Source organism: Priapulus caudatus, unplaced genomic scaffold, assembly GCF_000485595.1.
Source record: "Priapulus caudatus unplaced genomic scaffold, Priapulus_caudatus-5.0.1 Scaffold278, whole genome shotgun sequence".
Lineage (NCBI taxonomy): Eukaryota > Metazoa > Priapulida > Priapulimorpha > Priapulimorphida > Priapulidae > Priapulus > Priapulus caudatus.
In genome coordinates this window covers 171,074-189,796 of record NW_014577339.1, presented here as the reverse complement: position 1 = coordinate 189,796, position 18,723 = coordinate 171,074, and the positions used below count along the sequence as shown (strand labels likewise).

Genomic DNA, 18,723 nt, shown 5'->3' with positions numbered 1-18,723 from the left:
AAAGTCTGGTGAAGCGTAGGCTGTGATTGGAAGACACAGTGTCAATCCTCGACGCGCCTCGGCATCATGGCCGCATCACGTCTAGTGATCACCCAGCCAGCAGCAGATAAGCTTGTAATTCTGTCACGGGGTGTACCCAGCTGACTACCTGCTGCTGTTTTGCCACGGTGGCTGACGTTGTTATGTGGTGTCACTTTACTGGTGATTCTTGGCTGACGATATCACTAAATAGTACCTGGTGGTAAATTACTGCTATTTTGCCCTGGTGGCAAACATTATTATGGTGCCACCAGGTGGCGATTCACTGCTGTACTGCCCTGGTGTCCGGCCTTGCTATGTTGGCACCAGGTGGCGCTTTACTGCTGTTTTGCCCTGGTGTCCGGCCTTGCTATGTTGGCACCAGGTGGCGCTTTACTGCTGTTTTGCCCTGGTGACCGACCTCGTGACGATGGCGCCGACAACTCCGTAGCAGAGCGCGAGGAAGACCAGCAGCAGGGCGTAGGTGACGGGCCCGAGTCCCCACACGTACGCTGCCAGCGCCAGCACCCCCGCATACCCCATGCTGCGATAGCTGCCGAGGTAGCGCATGCTGAGGCGCGCGGGCAGGGCCTGCAGCGGCGGCGGAGATCCCGGATGCAGGGTAGCGGCGGACGTCGGCGGCAGCAGGAACTGCTTGGCGACGCGGGCGGAGAACTCCTCGCTCTCGTAGAGTCGCGCGATCTCCAGTCCGTACTGAAGGAGAGGCAACAAGTCGAGAGTGACACGTAACCCTGTATATAACGATCGTATACGACTCGCACACGCCCTGCGTACGTAACTGCTCGATGGGAACCGCGTGAAATCCGCGAGGAGTTATTTACGCTGCGTCTAGAGATTTGCATTAGACTTAGTATCGTCATCTATATATGTGATTTTGAATTCATTGGCACATCAGATCATCATTTCATACATAATAATACGTAATTAGTATGTGAAAGATTAATAAGTAGATAAATTGCTAGTGTGCATGTACCGTGTGGAGCAGCATGCCAGGATGAAGTGTCGCCCTCCGTATGTATGTACGTGTGTGTGCGTGTATACGTGCGTGTGTATATATGTGTGTGTCTATGTTCAATTGTTCATGCGTGTGTATATATATATATGTGTGTGTGTGTGTGTGTGTGTGTGTGTGTGTGTGTGTGTTTATGATGATTGTTAATGGGTGCTTGTTGTGGGTATCAGATAGCAAAATGCTTCTAGGTTAACAGGTTTACCAGGTCAGGACAAACAATAACTCATCATAGCATTTTTTTAGGTTGCGTTGCATTGTGGATATTAATCTCACCTTGCTGTTGATAGAGGTGGCGAGCCTATGTAGCTGACGGACCAGTGCCGCGCACTCGAAGCTCCTGATTGGCTGCAGGTCTGGATCGCCGCGGAACGTGATATCGAATCTCCGCAGGCCGTTCATGAGCTGCGGCGCAACACGTAAATGTGCGTTTAGAAGAAGAGAACGCTGCGAAGTCGTCATCGCCTTCTCGGATAACAGTAGCCTGATGCGGGATAAACAAGTGTGCATCCTCTAAATGTACTTAAATTTAAATGACGCTGAGTACTCTGTGTGGAGGTTTACACGGTACCTGATGTCGACCAAGTGGCGTCAACTGCGCCCCCTGCTGGCCATAAATGCAGTCGGGATAGAGGGCGCCACTTCTTCCTGGGGTGCTTGGCGCATTTTCCACTGTGCTCGACCCCCATGCCACGCGCCTGTGTCGTGCCGAGTCATTCTCAACCTTCAACGTGAAACAATAGCACATGTATTCACTACGTACACTTATTGCGAGTGATAGGACAATGCTGGTTGTACAGCTACGGGTAGAATAACGGAACCTACGTTAAACATCGTGCAGAGGTGTTCCGCGGCGTGCGCCAAGTGAACATCCGTCCTCTTCGCCTCGTTCGGAGAGAAGTCATCGTAGTAACCGTTGTCGGAGAAAAGCCACGTGAGCCACGATTGGTTCTGTGACTTCTGATAGGCTACAGCAGCTTGTTCGTTTGCAGCTCGTGCCTGCTGAATGTTATCCAGCAGCTGTTGTATCTATGTATACATAACAAAGTGGAGGCTGCAGTGAGTGGCTGCTCATGCCTTCATGGCATAATTATCCCTCCCTGTGCATTGCACTAGCGAGCAGAGTCGATGCTTGTGATGCTTGACTACTGATTTATTCGTAAATACTAGCGTCTTGGTTCCGTATTATTCCCCAGCTACCTCATCCTTCCATATACCCCTATTTCTTCTCCTTAGTTCCCCCCCCCACACACACACTATTTCATTCTATTGATGCACCCACCCTCTTTTTACTTATATCCACTCTCATCTCCTGCTCTCCTCTCTCTTCTGCCCTCACACATTCAAGCTTGCTCCTCCCCAGGAATGCATACCATGTCGCTGCACTCTGGCGAAAACAGGGGCTGGTACTGGAAGCCGTGACCTTCGAGTTCAGAGAACTGCATGCGCAGTGCAGCGGCTGTGCCGGCGTGTCCGGCCGCCACAGGGCTGCCCAGGTAACCGGGTGAGTATCCGCCATGTCGCAGGCTGTGGCTGGCGTCGCACAACGCTCCCTCCGCTGCAAAAATTCCATAGCCTCATGGTACTGACAACGGAAGATGGGCAACCCTGGTTTTCTAGTCTGTTAAATATCAGAATCATTTAATTATATAAATATTTCATTCGTTTAATTTGTAGTAAGTACACTCACCATCTGCTACATTAGAACCATATTTATTTATGATATATTACCCTTATTTGTTTTATTACAGTGTGTGTACTTTTCCAAGCTTTATCGAATATATTATCTTTCATACACTATATAATATAGCAGTGTATAATATGTGTGCAGTATATATATATATGTATATATTTATATATATATTTATTTATACTGCACACATATTATCAGGGGTTAATAATGGCAATTTTTTTTGTCATTATTAACCCCTGATGTTATACACTGCTATTACATCAGGAGTAGATAATAGGGAATACCTATTATCCACTCCTGATTACATGTGGCACAACCTCTTGTGACCACATGGCTATAGGCGTACGTTGTGCCGACTCTGGTTTTCGCGTTACCCAGCCACCCGCCGCAGCACGCCATAACCCGCCATTTGCTGCCAGCTGCCACACCGAGTAGCCACACTCAGAAATATTAGGCGTATCGGCATTTAAAATGGATATAAATGTACAGTATGGGGAGAACGCCTCGTGTAGCTACGTTCAAGGACCCGGAGCGGACGGAAGCTTTGCACAGGATCACATGTACGGTCAGCGACAGATGGAGACGAGCGATAGCGATCACAACAACATGCTCTCGCAGCGGCGCTTGTACGCGGAAAACAGCGATCTTCAAGAATGGCGGACGTGGAAGTCTCAGCTAGTCTCATGGGAGCCGAAACCATTCAACTGCCTCATGCAAGTCGGACCCGCCTTCCCCCTCGGTTCGGACGCGAAGGAAATCGACTATTTCTACCAGATATTCGACGTTCAACTGATATCGTACCTAGTCCGCGCCACGAACCGATACGCGCAACAGCGCCGCTGGGAAAACCCGAAAGAAACCAAAACGAAATGGTACCCGGTGACCGTTGCCGAAATGAAAGCGTTTCTGGGCATTCTCATCGTCATGGGTTACAACAAACAACCACACGTGATCCACTACTGGTCGACCGACGACGACCTTGGAAACCAACTGATCAGCAAGACGATGAGTCGCGCACGGTACAAGCAGATAATGAAGTACCTGTCGTACTCGGACCACCCCTACGCGAGGCCTGGCTCAGAGGCGTTGCGGAGGCAGAAGGAGGCAGAGAAGCAGGACCCTCTCGTGTGTGTGAAGGCGGTGGTCGAGCGAATCAACAGGAACTCGAGGTAGGCGGGAGGGAGCACTTGATGCCACCATATGCTTGGACGCAAATGTTGATTTTGCTGGGCATCTGTTCGGAATCGGTAACTGTTTGTTGGTTGCGGCGAGTCGTGAGCCAGAAAATACATGCGTGCTAAATTTTTCCAACTTAATTGTTTTATTTATTTCAAAACCTTATAGCATTGTGGATTGACAGTGGCGCAGTAGATGGGCCTAACTCTGGCTTGCTGCTTGGATTGTTTATTCTTCTATTATCTCTCTCAGGTGCGCCAGAAACCCAGGAGCAGAGATTGCCGTGGAAGAGTCCATTATTGGATTCAAGGGAAGAAGGCCACTCAAAGTGCTTACACATTCTAAATGCTCTTCTGGGATCAAGTCAGGTCATCGGGTACAAACACTATCACGTCTGCAATTACTGTTGTATAATGCTGTCGGACTCTACTTTTGTGGACATATTGTACTGTTATTTAATAGACCCCCTTCAGAGAATATTTAAACGATATACACAATTTGTTATTTCCAAAAATATTCGCCATCCTATTCCAATTGTGAATAGGTGGCACAAGGGACATGAAACCTGATACATTTGCCTGGAGATACCCAGGAGCATGCCACAGAAAGCATGTTTATGGGTTGGTCCTGCTGACAAAGTATCATTAACTTAACATCAGTGACCGCGAGATACGGGCCGCTATCGTCGTCACGAGAAGTCATGACCCTTGCAGGGGTTCTAACTCACTGACCCAAGTGCACTTACACGCTTACCCTATGTATCAGGTGCTCTCACGCACTGACCCTGTTTTTCAGGTCTACTCGCTCACCGACCCCATGACTGGATACATCTACCTCGATGAGGTGCATTACTCCAACAAGGAGATGGGGACAGTGGAAGGCCAGCCTCATTACCGTGGCAACAACGTCCAATGTCAGATAGCAGATGTGCTACTGAAGAGCTTCTACGGGGCTGGACACAGGGTGAGGGTCAAGGATTCAAGGAGATTTGTTTCATAGACTACTGATGGGGACTTACAACGTACACATCCAAAATCCACTAATTGGCATTTCTGATGCCAACAGTACATCATATGAGAAGATTTCTATGAACTAGTCACCAGTAAGAAGTCTTTAATTAAGAATTATAAAAATTTTTAAATGAAATCTTAAAAGCATGTGTCACTTCCTCAGGTGTACTTCGATAACATCACGGTGACAAGTCAGTTCTTTGACTTTCTCTTCACGCGCAACACATATGGGTGTGGTATTGCCAAGGATGACCTTCCCCATGACCTTAAGCACCTAGAACCAAAGGACATGATTCCGGGACAGGCTGTCCATCGTCAGGACGGACCGGTGCTGGCCACAGCGTGGCTGGACAAGAAAAAGGTTTGCAGTTGTATTCGCGTGAAACAGATCATTCACCAACGCTACGAGCAGAAACCTGTACAACATGTGCAAACACATACCACCACCTGCTGAAGTCCCATCCATGCAACACATGTATAGTCTGCACGATTCCTTTATATCACTTGTACGTCACACGTATAACACTCGTAAAATATATTTCAGGTAATCTTATAAGAGTTCGGAACAATGTTTTTGGAAATCAGGTAATTTGTAGTGCATCCAACGGCACCGGCCTGTGCCCCTGGATGTGGCAACTCGTCTACAGAGACATCAGAAACCCTGGTACAATGTACCAGTTTACCAGCCTGAGAAGCGGCACTGCCTTCACGGCAAAATACGTTTATACTACCTGTAAACCACCCGTACATCACCTATAAACACGTTTTGGCGTGTGCTGAAACTCCTGCCGTACAATACCTGTAGTATGACCCGCACACAACCTATGTAACACGCATAACAATGTGTGTTTGTGTCGTCTGCTGCAGCTGTGCATCCTGTCCACCGTCACAAACCCGTCGTCCAAGGCCGCGACGACGAAGCGTCGCGTGAGACAAGAGAACGGCACGCTCGAGCCGAAGACCATCCCAGTGCCGGTAAACGTAAAGCTGTTCCAGGATTTCACGAAGAGCATGGAGCTCGCAGACCTCATGCGCTCCTGCTTCAGCTTCGGGAAACCCTCAAAGAAGCTACACAGGTGAGGTCGTCATGCAGATGCTCCCGCCATCTGTTGGACGGCATGGTTATTAATTGTCATTTGGAAGATTGGATCATTTTTCATCATCTCAAATGATTTTAATGTGTTTGTGGGTTGATTGAAATGTATGTCGTGATTATTTCTATACCGACAAAGGGGTTAGCAACTAGTTTATTTCAGAGACTGATGTATTTTATGAGATAAACTGGTGCACGTGTCAATTATGTTTGTTCTGCCCACCACACTCATACCGCTCACACTATATATCATTAATATAATTAGTGATAATGATGTAATGAGTTATTTACACTGTTTACAAGCCATACCGTCACCCACTCTAGGTTTCTGTTCAACTACAAGGCAAACCAATCGATCACCAACGCATTTATCAACTGGAAGGAGTTCAGCACCCGAAAACAATTGAACGTCGCGCTTATCACCGACCTTGACCAGCTCACGTTTCGTCGCAAACTCGCCCACCAGCTGATTGGTGGCTTCCAGGTTATCCTTGCAAAGTTTCAATTTCACCCCGGTGCCACAGGTAGTTGCCCACCTTATACTAGCTTCTGTGGTGCCTTGACAACTGTGTGACATACAGGAAAATAAGCCGCCATGGCTGCCATACGTAGTTTGCCTCTGTGCTCTGCCCATAAATTACTTGTCGTCCACAAATTTCTCCCTACCTTTCATAAAAATCGTGGATAAAAAGTAAGTTTGCTTCAAACGGTGCCACTTTCTCTGAAGGAAATGTTTCCCTTGGTGCTCCAACTTGCGTCGGTTTTCCCTGACCGAAGCAATCCTGTTTCAGGGCCGACAACGGAAAAAACGAGCTTTCTACCCAAAGCCAGAGGGCGCCATCGGTGAGACCAGCTCGCAAGCACCCACTAGGCGGCGACGCAACGTGAACATCCACAAGTTGGAGCACAGCACGACCAAGAGGGAATGCGTACAGTGTCGTAGGAACAACAGGAACACGCAGGTCAGGCTACAGCCTTGTAGGACCCCGAAAGATAAATGGAGCACAGGCTTAAAGGCTCACAATGCGCATCCAAACGCTAATTTCTCCAGTACTAGACTAGCAAATACTTCGTGTCATGCATAATCACACTACCTTATGACAAAATAAACTCTAGTTGCTCCCATTTCACTGCGCGTTTGCTTAAAACCCACAAGAAAGAGGTGAGAAAACTGGCATTCTGGCGCAAACGCCGACTGTTTGCCAAACAAAATAGCCTCGAAGTGGTGACGTGACGTCACATGTTTTTATCTTTGCTGCGCCCGTACCGCTGTACGGTTGCTCGGGGATTGGGGAAACTGTCAACAACATCGGAGAATTTCAACAACATTGGAGGTATTTTCAAAATACCTTTTATAAGACAACGCGCAGTGAAATGGGAGGAACTAGAGTTTATTTTGCCATAAGGTAGTATGATTATGCATGACACGAAGTATTTGCTAGTCTAGTACTGGAGAAATTAGCGTTTGGATGCGCATTGTGAGCCTTTAAGCTCAGGGAGCTCGTTTTTGTGCTTTTGCAATTTACGTTCGGTATGTGATTTTACGTATGGTTTAGATAGATGCAAGTGATTGGCAAAATGCAGGTAACTTAGTCGCAGTGAGCAGAACAATTCACGGCAAACAACTACATAATGTTTGCAATGTTATGGTGGTGTTTGTAGTGGTGTTCGTTGGAGAGTGTTTGTGACGGTGTTAATACGTGGTTAATATAGTGTATATAGCAGCGTTTATGGCGTTTGCAGGCTAAGAAACCACGGCCACACGAGAGCAGGTACAAGTGTGCGAGATGCGACGTGCACCTGTGTCACCCAGCGACGCGGCCGGAGTGCTGGAATGAACACCAGCTCCTGTGAGACACGCGTGTTCCCGCCACGCCACTACTGCATGCTCATCGCAACCGTGCCTCCTTGCTGCCCCGCTACCATGACTCTCGTTCCCACAGCACATAAACTAAAGACCAGAGTGATTACACATAGTAAATTCGTAAATCAGTTTCACTTCGTGCATAAAGGACGAATTCGATAAATGAAAGTGTCAATGACACTGTAGCTCACCTTGGGTGTGATAAAAGAGGGAGGGGGGATATATAAAGCAAGAGTATATATGGGAGAACTCCCATTATATAGCATATCTCCCATTATATACTCTTGATAATGATATATGCATAAGTTTTGATGCGAAAATAAATGTTTCAGATCTGAAAGTCTGAAATCTTGATGAGAGATGGCGCTACGCCTAAATGATGGCCATTTTGGTTTTCGAATATCGCGCAAATAAAAACAATAAAATATTCCAGTCAAATTACTGTAACGAAGAATCTAAAACCCAATATTACATGTATATAGGTATGATTGTAGAGTTGTTGACCAGTTAGACGAAATAAACGTAATAGGACGTTGTCATCTCTCCCATAGGAGTAACAACTGTTTTGGGGCTAGCCTTACACATTCACATTCCAAAATTTAACAAAATCGAATGAATTTAGATGGCCATTTTTATTTTTGCCAAAAAGTGGGCGTGGCTCGAAAGTAGGTCGACTGGCGTGCTCCAAAATACGAAGTTCAAATCTCTCCCATACGAGTAACAACTGTATTCAATTTGAAACATGTGGGTCAAACGGTTCTTGAGTTATCGTTGACCGTAGGCAGACACTGAAATGCATAGTGAAATTGCTAATTAAATCTACGTAATTTGCATAATTTAAAAAAAATATCAAAACCCGTGTGATATGTTTTGGGGCCAGTCCTTATTCATTCACATACTAGAAATGAGCAAAATGCGTTGAACCTGAATTAACTTATGGCCATTTCCATTTTTGCCAAAAAGTGGACGTGGCTCAAATGTAGGTCGACTGGCATGCTCCAAAATAGGACGTACAAACCTCTCCCATAGGAGTAACAACTATATGCAATTTGAAACATGTGGGTCAAACGGTTCTTGAATTATCATTGACCGTAGCCAAATGTTGACGGACGGACGACACCCCATGTCAATAGCTCATCTTGACGATGTCAAGGGGAGCTAAAAAACACACTTAGAAGTACATTTTAAGCGCAAAACAAAAAATGGGTGCTGTGAATTTAGTGGTGTAGGGTAGACGACACCTTACCTTGTTGGATCATAATGTTGAGGTTGGTCTGAGAGAACACCTTGGTGACCCGGAACAGCATGTAGGCATTCCTCGGGCAGCTGAGGTCTGTTCGGAACACACGCGGCAGAAACGCTTGGAACATCACGGTGAAGTACAGTAGGTTGTCCGTCACGAACAGCTGCCTGTGTCACAGGAAGAGAGAGAGAGAATGAGTGTGTGTGATGGTGGTGGTGGGGGTTGTCAGCTGGACTAATGATGACCTTGTAGGTCTTCTACCTGACCTGTCACGTCACCCAAGTGACCCAACAGGTTCCCTATCTTACCTGACAAGTGACCTATGTGACCAGCATTGACCTGCTATGAAACTAAAAACGTCATCTGGCATGTGACCTACCAAGGTGACTCATGTCATGGACCAGGCAACCTTCAAGGTGACCTGCTATGTGAGCTACCCGTCTAGTCCATTGACCTGTGACAACCATGAACTATGTGATCTGCTGATTGGCCTGGCATGTGACAAACATAACCTGCTATCATGCTATATGTGATCTACTTGACCTGTCATGTGACCTTTTGTGACATGTATTTTTAGAGGGCATCACTGAGGTAGAAGTCCTTAGGCATCCTGCAAGATTATGATGTTATTTGTGATGTGCTTGTATGCTCACTTGATTTATTTAATTACATTATCATGAAATTGTATAGAAAAATTATCATTATTGGAGCATAAATATATTATACTGCAAAATCTGTGTTATTGTGAAGATTGTGAGTCCATGAATTTAAGATGAGAAGACATGCACATGACCAGAGGCTGAAAATAGTGGTTTTTGCCCGCAGGCACGGGACTTTTCAGCAATATTTTAGGAAGGTCCGAATATGTAACGTTTGTTTGGCTAATAGATCGTTTGGTAACAGTGTGTCCATTTTTTTTATATAAAACCAAACATAAACAAACTCATGTTTGCCCTTGTTTGATACAATACATGTGTCGTCTGCAGGCATTCTGAGTAACTCGCACGAGCGCCAAGTTTATGCTGAAACTGCGCGCATCCGCGTTAACTTCCGTTACAAACAACCATGCTACTAACGTTGTAGCCCTATCAGTACATGTAATTTCGATCAGATTTTCAGTAAATTTGACTCTTACACTTGGTATGTTTCATCGTGAATATTAAATATGATACTAGATGTCGACAGTGACCAAAAAATCGATCTACTTTCGCTTTATTTCTTCACAATTTTCAACGGTTTAATGATGTTTTATTTGATGACAGTCGAGTACTGTAAATGAATTATTGATACACTGCTTGGAAATTGCGAAGGTCCGAGCATGAAATCGGCAGGTCCCGGACCTCAGACTTGCCCTATTTTTAGCCCCTGATGACTCGTCTGGTGATTTGATATACTTGGTCATCGAACGAATGCTGTTGTAAATATACTTTTTTTTTGTCTTTCACGTGTGTAATAAATCATTACACTTGAAAATTTCATGCATATTTGGTTCGTCTGATCGTGTTATTTCTGATGTGAGTGTGCGAGCGTTGCTACATTCGTACCATTGCTGGTTGACAGTCCGGTCTCCTCCTCCACCCTCCTTGCCATGTGTGGGTGAGCCTCCAGCACCCTGGTAACGCCACGGCTGTATGTAGCTGAGCCACGTCTCCAACACCTACGAATTAGGCCATAATAAAAATATTGTTTGTTTGCCCTCACCCGACCGACCCGCCAAAAAGGGGCTGACTCAAAATTTTTTATTGATCTTTCCCATTCTTTTTTTTTACAAATTGTATCACTGTACATTATATAAATCTGTAGGCAATACATTATATGTACTGAGCAAAACAAACATTCAACATAAAAGGTATCTCCACACAAGCACACCCGAGCATGTAGACACCATGCTGAATTTGTAACAAGAGCCGCAGAGCGTCTGGGCTCATCTGAGGTCTGTTGCTACGGTTATAAATGTAACATTTAAGTCGTGCGTAGTGACACCTTTGTTAGGCGCAGATACGCAGTTGCGTACACATCATTTCAGCAAACGTTTTTTTTATTGCAGAGAGAGGAAGAGAGAGAGAGAGGGGGCGAGAGAGAGAGAGAGAGAAAGCGGGCGAGAGGAGAGATAGGGAGAGAGTCAGTCAGACTAAATTGTTTATAAACAAATAACAACCACGCAGCGCACTACTGTATCAGTTACGTCATCGATTGAAATGTACATTCCGATTTCGCCGCGCGGCGTCCAAACTTTAGACGAAGATGGCGGGCTGAGGTAAGGCAGACGCACGTATAACGTACAGATTTCCTCAATGTCAAGAGGATCAACACATTTCGACTGACAGTCAACCATCAGGCTCTGCAGTGTCCACAAGCCATGCTCCACCATATCCCGACATTGCACACTACTGTAACGTCGACGGAGAGAGCCATGCCAAGGACAGTACAAAACTGGCAAATTTTCATTGGTAGGTTTGACGATTCATTTCTGCAATTAATTATCTCTAGATTGGTTAAACTGAAGTTAAGAAAGTAATTCTTTCTGCACTTTTGAGCGCAATATACATTTGACCTACCCTGCCGGTACATTCTTCTCACTCTGTTCCGATAGATGGCGTGCATACTGACTAGAATCTTAGAATTTTTATCTGACCTTTCCCCCCTGCCCTTTGACCTGTGATCTCAAATTTCGCACTGGTGATGGGTTTCCTGCCCATCACACTATACACCGAATATTAAGAGCATAGGTCGAGCCGTTCAGATTTTTGCCGCAATTCCGTATTTCCTCCTATACCTTAAGTTAAGGGGAAAATATTCCCCCTCCGTTTACACATCTTGACCTTTGACCCTTGACCCCCCAAATTGATCATCCCGAGTCCTTTTCACGATCCCCCCCACGTCCCGAATATCGTGACCGTACGTCGAGCGGTTAAGATTTGTGCCCAACTGTTGACGCACGGACGGCCGGACGGACAATCATGCAATTCTACAAGCTGCATCTGACTACGTCAGATGAGCTAAAAAGACCCCGCCCTCAAAAAAATAGCCAACCTACCTACCCAAACTTTTCAGCCTGGGTAGGGTGAGGGCAAACAAAATTTTTTTCAAATCTTCAAATGACTATCTGCTCACGGTAATTCAGTAGGATTTAGGGAGTGGTTTGGCCAAGCTGATTACTTTTGCAATTGTGTAATGTTGAGCATTTAGCGTTGCCACATATATATCCTATTAATTGGTAAAACAATAATTTTAAGAGTGGTGAGTAGAATGAGGTTGGTCTGAAATGAGAATCACTATTAGAGCTTGGTGCAACACGATCTTACCAGTCTGAAGGAATAGTCGAGAGGCCACCGGAGGAAGGCATGCTTCAGGAATGAATACAGCTTCTTCTGCACAATCTGATTAACAGCTGACCTGCCGAACAAAACACAACACAGACGTGATTCTGAGTGGGCAATTACATCAAATAAGAGGAATATTTTTAGGGTAACCTGGGCATTGCTAGTTCGCTGAAGTAACAAGTAAGACTATGACAACAAAAACCAAATGAAAATTATTTCGATACACCTTCAACGGTGGAAATAACCTGACTCTCACATAACCATTCACTAAACTGATGCCACGTGTGACTCCCTAACTCTTTTGTCAGTACTCAACAGTAGGTTATAGACTGCCACCAGAAGGTTCTTTACTTTTTGAAGTGGCTCCAGCTGCCCACGTGGCAGTGGTGGCCAGGGGAGGTGATGTCCGGTCTGCCACTACCAGAGAAGTAGTGCAGGTATTTTACGAGCATGCGTACAACCTTCACGTGATCTTGACTCGGCAGAAAGTTCTCCTGTAATGCAGACACGATGTCAGACGCACGTTACGACACATACACAGTGATGGAGAGAGAGAGAGAGAGAGAGAGAGAGAGAGAGTGAAGATATACTGATACATCACAAGGCTGTGCAATGTTATGTAATCACAGTGAGCACATCTCCCGCATCATGCTAGCTATATTTAACTAGGAAGAAACTGTCACAGAATTGCTTACAATTTTTTTAAATTTTCGAAACATTCATTTAAATATCAGTTTGCATTATTTTGTAATATATGCTTGTGATTGGCAGATATTCTAAATGTACACTACCCAATGTAATTATAATATATATGTATATATTATATACTTATATATATACTATAGTACCTGGAGTGGGTTTCCACTGATGTGGATTTAAACCCTTGAGTCCAGTATAAAATAAAGAAACCGAAAACAACAACAACAGTATATACTTATGTACATACTATAGTATATAATTACTGCTATAAATATAGTAGTAAATACAAGCGTGGTTAGCAAAAGAACCATATGGAAACACAGGCAAAGCTGAAAATTCATTTAAAATTTAAACAGACATTAAACACGGCAACCTAGAAACACAATATTATTCTCCTATATTTTAGTACAACTACTATTTAAATCTAATGCAGAAGCGATCACACATAGAGCAACATGAGCCATTATAATGCGACCTCTGCCACCCCTTAAGCGCAAGCCAATCACTGGTAGATAAATTGATATCATATAGCGACCACGATACAACCAGCTATTACATTTCACCAACACGTAAGATCCCAAACCACCAACGGGACGCAATGACACACCACTCACAGCTAAATCATATTGATTAACAATTGATTTCAGAAAGTGTTAATTTCAGAGGCAGGGATCTGCACAGCGGCTGCGCATGTTGAATATAAAAGCTAAGCCGATTAAGAAAGCGACAACGACGTCTCTCTATGACAAAGACTCCAACCAAGAAAGTCCGACACAGCCAAGCCTCTTAGAGAAAGATGGCTGTTGACTACAACGTTGTGCAGTAGGTGGCGCTGTTGACGCCTAACTTACGCCTGTCATCATGGGGTCACGTAAGTAACTCGACCAACTAAACTCTGGGTGCATTCTGTAACTGATGCTCGCAGAATATGGCTGCAAGTACAACATATTGTTTTACGACATGCACGTAATGCATAGCGCCACCTAAGTCACAATCACGCTATCAACGTTGTATAACTTACCTGCGACAATCATGTTTTCAGTTATTTTAAAGTACGAATCTATGAGAAGGATTTATAAACCTACAGATGCGATGGGATCTCGCCGAGGTAAACCTGATATGGTAAAGAATGAGAACCAAGTATAATAAAATTCCTCTACATGTGTGACTATCAAAATCCAACACTAAATACATGTCCATATGTAGCTACTTACAGTAGCGGGTGTGATATGTGTAACATACACTTACTGTGTTTGCTGTCACACAGGTGGGAGAGAAGGGTCTTCTGTGCATCATATCAAGTGAATTCTGGTTCAGCCACACCTCCGTCACAATCTAAAATTAAACAGTGGAGGAATGTTGCTTTCACACGTACAGAAGATTATGCCTTATGTCTTCCTAATATTAATTATCATGATACTATGTGAAACCTTGCTTCATTGGCGTGAATAATTTCTGTGAATGAAATAGGGATGAGACGGTTACCTGAAGAAAGGTCTCGGATCGCCAGAGCTCTGTCTGCTGCTCTCCATTAGTCATGTGACCAGTGGGCGTGGCCTTTGCTTGTGGGCTGTGGCTGATGAAGGAGCGCAGGGAGAAGGGAGAGCTGTCTCGGCTGCCTCCCGCCGCACGAAACGGGCTCATGTGACTAAACAAGGTAGAACGAAAAATATCTCAATTTTATCACAAGTACAAAAAATTGCACACAAGAAATTGTCTAATTGTGCTAACACCAATGTTACTACGATCATAGCTATCACTTTACTGCTAATCCACAGCAAGAAAACAACTATCATCTTACAAGTTGTTGAAGAAGGTTCTGGGAGTGTTTGAGGTTCCCAACTGCTGTTGCATGGAGAGCGCACTTATGGGAGGAAGGCCATTGCCTTCAGCAGGCAGGAAGTAGTTCATGTAGTCTTCTACCAGCATTATGTAGAGTGTCTCGTTAGTGTTGTTCCAATTGTATGAATTCTGCGACAGACAACGCAATTGTTTCAGATATTCATTGTATGTTAGCATTCCAGCTTGAGCAATGCGAAATATTCGTCTTTCTTATGCAAGCAGTTTTTTCGAGAATATATATTACTATTACATTCAGAATAGTATGACTATAAAGTATATACTGTGACTTTTTTCTGCCCACAGAAATGTACCTTTAACTGGGCAAATTGTTTCTCTTTAAGACATAAAATAAAGCAAATTAGATATTATTCACATAGGGCATATATGTTATAATGATTTTTCATTAAAGTCATGTTAAATATGTTTTATATCCTGATTTGTTTGACATTATACTACTGTCATGACTAGACAGATCAATACATACGATGCGCTGATGCTGTGGATTCACTAGGTAGTAGGTCAGATGAAATATAAAATACTCAAATGCATCTAATAATAACAGTAAAGGAAAACTGAAGGATTTGATATTTGAATTTTTTTTAAATTCCTTCTCGAAGAAAAATATTTGCTTGTAAAACTTAAGAGGATACTGAGCAGGAGAAATTCTGCTGGTTGTCCGCTGTTGGTGAATTGCAGCTTGTTTATATATAGCACAGGTGTTGCACCCTCATCCACCAGCCTACGGGAGGGCCACTGAAATTAATATAAAAACATCAAACTTGCACCTAGACACACTTGTCTCTCGATGTTGCTCAGTTTAGCTTATAACTTCGGATTAAAATTAGTATGATATAGACAGTTCTGCAATAGAATGTGATGATCAGTATTCAATAGATTCGTTGATTGTAAGAGTACATATGTAGGTCATTATTGAATGGTAAAAGGGAGGAAAATTATGGCAATGCAGGCATGCAATAAAGAATGCCCACTTTAAAAAAATGACACTTTGCAGAGAATCATGCAAGTAATCAGGTGTAATTAGTTACAGCAGCTCTACAGGAATACCAACATAATATGAAGCCCAAGGTATATTTGACAGTTATAACTAATGATAACATTATGTGAGGTTCAACAGATGACACTATAAGCTTATTAATTATAGATATAGGAAATAATGTTGCACACACTGGTATGCACTGCAGTGGGAACTCAAACTTGTAAATGTTCTCAAGAAGGAGTCTGTAGACCATTCTAATCATCGGTCCTTGTGGCGATAGAAAGTGCCTCAGCATCTTGAAATCTGATGGTTGCCATGACAATGATATGCTCTTTAGTCCCCATCCTTGCGTGTTGCTGAAGCCAAATATATTCTCTGTGAGAACTGGTAGAATCGCATGAAGGTCCTGAAATAGAGGATAAGCAGCTATTTATATATTTTTAACACTATCCAAACTTGTCACATCTCCACATCACTAGTCTATTTTATTGATAATTAAATATAAATTTTAATATACTTGCAATGTGATTATGTGTCGTTATTCAGTAATCTCAATGCCACCAATGGCAATGGTGACACCATACCTTGGTACTGCACTCTTCCAGAATAAACTGAAGCTCTCTGCATCTTTCATATAATGGTAACTGTAATGCTCGATGAATTCGCTCCTATATAAAAACATTTAAACCATACACAAAAATCAAATATAAATGAATAATTCACGTGAGCACAGTCGACTTTTGGCAGTTCAGTGCCAGTGGTACTCAGTGCAGTGATCAGCCTCAGGCTCAGGCACTGTGACACTGTCAGTGCTAGCTCTAGTACTATAGCCCGCGTACAGTTGCCACAGGGCTATAGAACATTCTATTACGAATGCTCGGGACCAACTTATTCACGGTTACTTGCGGCTATAAAACGTCTGTGGTAGGCAATTAATGCCTCTTATCCGAAGTGAATATGTCTTAAGTTATATCTGTTTCTAAAATTTAACCTCTAACTATCGTTGAAATGGTTTACTTGCAGTATTTTTTGTGAACAAACATTATTTACGAACTTCAAACGGCCATTTTTGGTGGCGCTGCAGTAGCGCCAGTCAGCGGGAACTATGTATTTCCGCACGTGGAAGGGTGGGCGGGATGGGTTGGTTGTGGACAAAAACATTGTTGTTGTCAAGTAACAAATTAAGCGATAAAAAAAGATTGTAATATTAGTTTTGTCATGAAAGATGAACAAATTACTATTATTAATTAGTTACTTGACAACAACAATGTTTTTGTCCACAACCATTGAACCAACACAACCTGCCCACGTGTGGAAATACATAGTTCCCGCTGACTGGCTGGAGTAAGTTGGTCCCGAGCATTCGTAATAGAATGTTCAATAGCCCTGCGGCAACTGTACGCGGGCTATAGTACTAGAGCTATGTCAGTGCTAAACCGACCAGGCTCTCCGACTGTTACACGGCGTAGGACCTCTCGCCCACGTAGTGTTAAGCGAGAAGAGAACTTGTGAGTTGTGGCCATGTCACTGTCAGTGCCGCTCATAGGGTCTATGTCCCCCAGGGTACTGCCGGAACGTACCCTGAGTACGGTCCGGTATACCTGAACGTACCCTGGTCACTATTTGATATGGTTAGGGTTAGGATTAGGGTTAGGGTTAGGGTTCGGGTTAGGGAGTAGGCGTAGGCGACTCCCTAGACTCGTTAGTGGAGTAGACGAGGTACGGTTCGGCATATTAGATAGTACCAGGGTACGTTCCGGTATACCGGACCGTACCCAGGGTACGTTCCGGCAGTACCCCGGGTGACATAGGCCCTCTCAGCGTCCGTGCCAGTGGCAGTGTGTGTATAAGTAGAACTTTAACGCCGGTCATTAACATGTATGGTTTAACATTTTCTTGTTTAAAATACATACATAAGTAAATAATAAATAATGTTGTTTAATTATATAACAATATGTGGTTGTAAATTCGTGATTTCTCTCAAAATACTCACAAGAGCTAACGACGCGCTGGGCGCAGACATTTTGAAAATACCGCAAAGTTGAAGCTAGTAGCACTTTTTCAATAAGGGCCGCGTTATTTAGATATTCTTATAAAGTACAGCAAAACTATGAGACTTTTTATTTAACTAGTTTTATTAAGTTTATTATTTCAATAATAGTCTTAAAGTTGTAAGTCATAAGAATATGTTTGCTATTTATTTTGTTTGAATTGAATTGAATATTATTTTTAGCGGAAGTCTTTACGTATGAATCATGTACTGAAGGCATCATGGCGACATTTAACAACGGCGTTTCATCGTCAAAAATGTCAAATTTGAAAGTTTACGTTGATAATGTGGAGTCAATAACAGGATCGTCTGGCAGCGAAGAGGATGTAGTAGACCTAGCCGACAGCGATATTGATATGAAAGATGTAGAGCTCAATGTTTATCTGGGAGACATGTCTAAATCCGGGGTAAGTAACAAGAGCCAAGATTCAAGATTCAAGATGTTTATTTTGGCTGAGAGGGTCTATGTCCCCCGGGGTACTGCCGGAACGTACCCTCTCTGGGTACGGTCCGGTATACCGGAACGTACCCTGGTACTATCTAATATGCCGGACCGTACTTCGCCTACTCCACTAACGAGTCTAGGGAGTCGCCTACGCCTACCCCCTAACCCTAGACCGAATAATTCTGTCCCATATAACCTTTTTTTATATTTTGGTGAGGGTTATATTGGGACAGAACGGGG

General features: G+C 43.8%; 3 protein-coding genes across 6 annotated transcripts in view; 2 read left to right on the top strand and 1 right to left on the bottom strand.

Annotated features, from left to right (window-relative positions):
• Positions 1-211: 211 nt before the first annotated feature.
• LOC106808453 (sphingomyelin phosphodiesterase 4-like) lies at positions 212-18,035 on the bottom strand. Of its 4 annotated transcripts, none has more exons than XM_014811184.1 (18): positions 17,982-18,035; positions 16,573-16,656; positions 16,179-16,344; positions 15,642-15,744; positions 15,476-15,540; positions 14,951-15,120; positions 14,635-14,797; positions 14,398-14,484; positions 14,001-14,081; positions 12,802-12,944; positions 12,433-12,523; positions 10,672-10,784; positions 9,131-9,294; positions 2,422-2,606; positions 1,874-2,077; positions 1,620-1,772; positions 1,325-1,453; positions 212-732 (listed from the first exon to the last, which is right to left on the bottom strand). In XM_014811184.1, exons 2-18 carry the CDS (start codon positions 16,620-16,622, stop codon positions 412-414), a joined length of 2,388 nt encoding a protein of 795 aa, XP_014666670.1. In that variant the 5' UTR covers positions 16,623-16,656; positions 17,982-18,035; the 3' UTR covers positions 212-411. The 4 variants fall into 4 exon arrangements, with proteins under 4 accessions (XP_014666670.1, XP_014666667.1, XP_014666668.1 ...); XM_014811181.1 differs by having other exon boundaries at positions 16,179-16,394; positions 17,982-18,029; XM_014811182.1 differs by lacking the exon at positions 14,001-14,081 and having other exon boundaries at positions 14,392-14,484; positions 16,179-16,394; positions 17,982-18,029.
• Positions 3,549-8,066, top strand: LOC106808454. The gene is made up of 8 exons (XM_014811185.1): positions 3,549-3,910; positions 4,170-4,293; positions 4,713-4,880; positions 5,091-5,288; positions 5,795-6,003; positions 6,345-6,504; positions 6,812-6,982; positions 7,764-8,066. The coding sequence occupies exons 1-8, from the start codon at positions 3,636-3,638 to the stop codon at positions 7,872-7,874; spliced, it is 1,416 nt and encodes a 471-aa protein (XP_014666671.1). The 5' UTR covers positions 3,549-3,635; the 3' UTR covers positions 7,875-8,066.
• Positions 18,036-18,295: 260 nt separating the features above from the next.
• The window catches only part of LOC106808441 (uncharacterized protein C17orf85 homolog), a 15,598-nt gene continuing 15,170 nt past the window's right edge, over positions 18,296-18,723 (top strand). Inside the window, exon 1 of the mRNA XM_014811165.1 lies at positions 18,296-18,445. Within this exon, the coding sequence (XP_014666651.1) occupies positions 18,296-18,445 (150 nt within the window). The remainder of the gene's footprint in view (positions 18,446-18,723) is intronic.